We start from the raw sequence: 5,058 nt of genomic DNA, 5'->3' as shown, positions 1-5,058 counted from the left end.
TTGTGATTTCTTGGAATTAAGAGAGAGTAATTATAATTTCACAGATTTTCATATTTGTGAATGGACTAAAGTGAGGACAAATGTGAAGTCTAGGTGGACTGGGGTTGTGGGTGTGAAATTATGGAATTTGGACCTGATGATGCATTTAAGTTGTTCACTCCTTTGGCAAAGTTTTAAAAAAAAAAAGCCTTAGTTATTTAGGAATATTGAATTGAGATGGTAGATATGTTTTTGTTGTTGATTTTTTTTATGGTGTGAATGCTCGATGCTCAATGCTGTACACATTTAAGTTGATGTAAGCGGTGTATCAAGTGAAAAGGATAGGCAAAAAAATAAGCTTTTGTTTCAAGCCTATTCCTTTTTTTAATTTTTATGTTTATTACAATTCTTGTACTAGGTGCAATGATTGATGTACAAACCAAAATACATTCATTCATTCATTCATTTATTCATTCATTCATTCATATTATCCTCTGTATTTTGCATTTTCCCCTTTAAATTATGTTTAATTTACTATATTTAATTTTGATGTCCATGAAAACTCAGAACTACTTCAAAGGTTATTATATCAAAACAGAAAACTGAAGAAAAAGTGACTGTTTCAGCAAAGATATCAATAACTGAATGTAAGCACAAACCTCCTCATCCACTGTCATTTGTCAAACTCAATGTGTTTCACTGGTGAATCAATGTTGTAGAAGATGACAGTGTTTCCACGTTCACTACGAAGCCTTTGAATGTCCAAGTGGCTCATATCTGATGACCATGAAAAGATGACAAACTGCATTTTATATCAATTATTTTCATGTATTGATAGGAATAGTGGATCAACAGGTATTAAACATTTTAGTTCAGTTGATGCTGTTGGCTGCCGGACCTGCCTGTAACAACTGAAAAACTAGAAAAATAAGAGAATGACTAACTGTAGCTTCCATTAAAAAAATTGCGTAACCACACCAGCTCATTTGTTATCATTATAATTATGTGTAGTTTCTTTGACCCCTTCAGGTTGTAGAGTCAGACAGAATAAAACTCTTTATGTTCTGCTTGTAAAGGGCATGTTTGTGCTGCAGGTTTCTGGTGTCTGAGGTGAGTGTTATTTTATGCTGCAGGTACACTCATAGGAGAATGTCTACTGGCCGGTGATATATGGTGACAGTCACCCTTTAGATGATCTTCACTGTTTTTTTTATGTTCACTTCTTCAGAGGGAGATGATACTAAGTGAACAGGGAGTAGAATGTGTGGAGAAAGAGAGATAGGCTGTCTGCATCGTCCTCCGCCTCCTCCTCCAAATCTACTGTAGCTCCTTCTATGGTTCATCTTCCTACTGAGCCCCAAGAGAACTCACTTTCATGGCAGACACGCACATATACCTACAGTCATGTTGGCATCCACCAAATAGTTCTTGTTGGGCTGCAATTCCCATACTGACAGAATTCCAGCAGATGTTATTTACTTTATAAATAGATATTTTTGAAATAAGAAAAAAAATTGTGCATCTGCCAAATGGAGCGACACTCTGTTCATCAGTATTTATACTTTTATTTCATGATGACTCCTGTGTGGCCGTGTGTGTGTGTGTGTGTGTGTGTGTGTGTGTGTGTGTGTGTGTGTGTGTGTGTGTGTGCATGCGCCTTCCTCTTGTGTTGTATTCCTCTTGACTGGTAAACATCCCCTGGTTAGAACACAAGCTGCCTACCCCACTGCATATATGTTATATAACCAAACCTTGAGTGCGAAACAGATGTATCAACAGCAGGTACACTGGTCACTTCCATATCAATCAGCATGGGACCATTTTATATTAGAGTTATGAATTATGGAAAACTGACCCACTGCAATGCAAATAAATAAGTAAATAAAAACTATTCTAGGTTTTCACTAGAAACATGGACTTAAAAAAATATTCTTTGAAAAATTTAGTGCTTATCAGTCAATTACAGCTGCATGAGAGCCCTCTCTCTTTGAACAGGGTTGCCTCCTAATTGGTAACCCTACAGGGCCACTAAAGTTCAGAGGAGCCTCCTGCTGTGCCGTTGCACTTCCACATCCATTAGTGTCTCGATGGCGATGTCAACGTAAAAAGGCCTCAATATGTCACAGCACTTGCAATCAGCACGAAAACTTATTTTATGATTTCTATAAAGACTAAATACTTGTATGTTATATTTAGTATTAGATGACTGCTGGTATTTTTCCACTCCCTGCATCCTGTATATGTAGTGATGAAAAAAGTAAAGAGAACAAGAATGTGAGTGTATATGAAATCAAACACAACAAACCTGAGGGCTCGCCTTAAGACAAAAACTTCCAATTTCAAATAAATCTCTCTCTCTCTCTCTCTCTCTCTCTCTCTCTCTCTCTCTCTCTCTCTCTCTCTCTCTCTCTCTCTCTCTCCCGTTAACTTTGGATATGGGCTGGTCCTTAGAGTGATGTCACCTCACTCCTGTGTGTGCATTTTCATTTCACCAGCGTGCATCTCCCGTGCGTCTCCTAAGCAATGCTGTACACCCAAACGCGAATGCATCTTTACGCACGACGATGTGACTGTAGAAAAACGACTAAGGGACCCTTGGATTGTGAATTCTGTAATTCTGACATGCGTGACTTATTTTGGATACGGTATCGAAACTATTTGGAGGACCCGTGTTAAAGGGGGGTGCTATCAGAGGACATAAATGTGGCCAAGGGAGTTACGCGCAAACTAACTCTGCTCAGCGCACCCCATCTCGGCTGTGTCGGAAGGAAGAGGGTGCAAAAAAGAACAAAATGGTACAAACGGACAAATTCAAGACAGAATGGATTTAACCCAGTTAAATCCGTTGATAGAAAACGTCTCCAACGATGAGAACACCACGGACGCACCGCTCGCCTTTCCACACACGGAGGCAGCCGCTGCGCTCATCATCCTGGTGGTGACGGTGATCATACTGGTGACCATTGTCGGGAATGTGCTGGTGATAGTTGCGGTGCTGACCAGCCGGGCACTGCGCGCGCCCCAGAACCTTTTTCTGGTCTCGCTGGCATCAGCAGACATCCTGGTGGCCACACTGGTCATCCCCTTCTCACTCGCCAATGAAGTTATGGGCTACTGGTACTTCGGCAGTACTTGGTGCGCATTTTACCTGGCACTGGACGTGCTGTTTTGTACGTCGTCCATCGTGCACCTGTGCGCCATCAGCCTGGACCGCTACTGGTCAGTCACTAAGGCAGTCAGCTACAACCTGAAGAGAACACCTAAACGCATCAAGTCCATGATCGCTGTTGTTTGGGTCATATCTGCTGTCATCTCCTTCCCTCCTCTTCTCATGACCAAACATGATGAGCGGGAGTGCCTCTTAAATGATGAAACCTGGTACATCCTCTCCTCCTGTCTGGTGTCCTTCTTCGCTCCTGGTCTCATTATGATATTGGTTTATTGTAAAATCTATAAAGTAGCCAAGCAGCGCTCCTCCACGGTGTTTGTGGCCAAGAACGGACTGGAGAGGCAGCCCTCCCAGTCGGAGACCTGTTTTGTCAGGAAGGACCGGTTCGAGATGGAGAGCCCAAGCAGCCAAAGCTCCGGGAGCCACCAGCAGAGGCAGGGGGAGCTGGACGACATAGACCTGGAGGAGAGCTGCTGTCCGTCGGATACTAAACCACGCAATAATCGTTTTACAAAGCGGAGGAAGGTGGAGGGCTCGGACTGCTGCCCCCCTCAGAACTGCCGCCTGTCCTGGGCTTCGGCCCGTGCGTCACAGCTCTACCCGGACCAGAAGAACCCAGCTGCAAGACAGCAGCTCGCCGCGGTCAACAAGACCAAAGTGGCCCAGATGAGGGAGAAACGTTTTACTTTCGTGCTGGCGGTGGTGATGGGAGTTTTTGTGCTCTGCTGGTTCCCCTTTTTCTTCACTTACAGCCTGCATGCTATCTGCAGAGACAGCTGCTACATTCCTGGCGCACTTTTCAACCTTTTCTTTTGGATTGGTTACTGCAACAGTTCAGTGAATCCTATAATATACACCATTTTCAACAGGGATTTCAGAAAAGCCTTCAAGAAAATTGTATGCAGAACTAAACGCACTTAAAACCAGTGACAATAGCTCCTGAGATGAGTCTGCTGTGCCTGTCTCCTTATCAACAGTGCTGGGATGAAATATATAATTCTAAGTGATACTCCCTGATTATTTGTCCTCCCCAGAATGATTTCATTGTATCTAATATATTAATGGTCCAGTGTTGTGTACAAATCTTAATGTCTATGAATAAATGTGTAGGTGAGTAAAACAACAGCGATGATATTTTTACTCTGTCAAAACAAACCTGATGCCAGCATCCAAACAGACCAGCATGTAATCAGTAGATACATTTATGCAACTTGAGAAAGTATTTTTATATAGGTCGCTGTAGAATATGTCCTGCAAACCTGCACCTGCCTTTGAACAAGAAAGTCCTGTTCTGGGTCAATCTCTCATGCTGCAGCAGGCAGGATGAAAGAGCTACTTCAGAGTAAAATTGAAGTTGTGTAGTGGGATTCCTGGCAGCTGCTTCACAGTGGGTGTGCTGTGTTCAGATTAATAGAAGATTTATCTGCACTATCTGAGAGATACGAACAAGGGGACGAGCAGGAAAGCAAGAAATGCTGAGTGTGTGTGCCAAGAAAAAAAGGAATTTATAGATTAAACGATTTACAAGTTTATCAGCAAGTGTAGAGTTTTGCATGGAGAAGACCTTTACCGTTACTAGTATTTCAAAAACATCGATTTTTCTCCAAAAGCAGCAATAAGCTCAACACAGCTTTCTTATCAGTGAACCCCCAAACTTACATAACACCATAATCTCACTCCCCCCACCGCACTGTTGCACCACCTCATATGAACAATGGCCAAGCTCAGGCCTGCATGTGCAAAATCTTTTCGATTAGACTTCATATCATTTCAGTGTGTATATCTCACAATACTGCAGTTTTCTAGCATTAAATATAAAACTCCTTGTGTCACGACTCTATTATACAGCATATTTGGTACGTCACGGATGAGGGGATGATATCTGGTTTGTGTTGTCCTGCTTATATTGC

The 5,058-nt window shown here is 42.3% G+C and overlaps 1 protein-coding gene across 1 annotated transcript; it reads left to right on the top strand.

The window, feature by feature from the left end:
• The first annotated feature begins 2,440 nt into the window (after positions 1-2,440).
• adra2db (adrenergic, alpha-2D-, receptor b) lies at positions 2,441-4,273 on the top strand. Its single transcript, XM_030146109.1, has one exon. It carries the CDS (start codon positions 2,801-2,803, stop codon positions 4,067-4,069), a length of 1,269 nt encoding a protein of 422 aa, XP_030001969.1. The 5' UTR covers positions 2,441-2,800; the 3' UTR covers positions 4,070-4,273.
• The last annotated feature ends 785 nt before the right edge of the window (positions 4,274-5,058 follow it).

Source organism: Sphaeramia orbicularis, chromosome 10, assembly GCF_902148855.1.
Source record: "Sphaeramia orbicularis chromosome 10, fSphaOr1.1, whole genome shotgun sequence".
Classification (NCBI taxonomy): Eukaryota; Metazoa; Chordata; class Actinopteri; order Kurtiformes; family Apogonidae; genus Sphaeramia; species Sphaeramia orbicularis.
This window is presented reverse-complemented; position numbering and strand designations above follow the sequence as displayed.

Excerpts from the sequence above, each read along its gene's own strand:
- adra2db (XM_030146109.1), top strand. The coding sequence starts at position 2,801 with ATGGATTTAACCCAGTTAAATCCGTTGATAGAAAACGTCTCCAACGAT.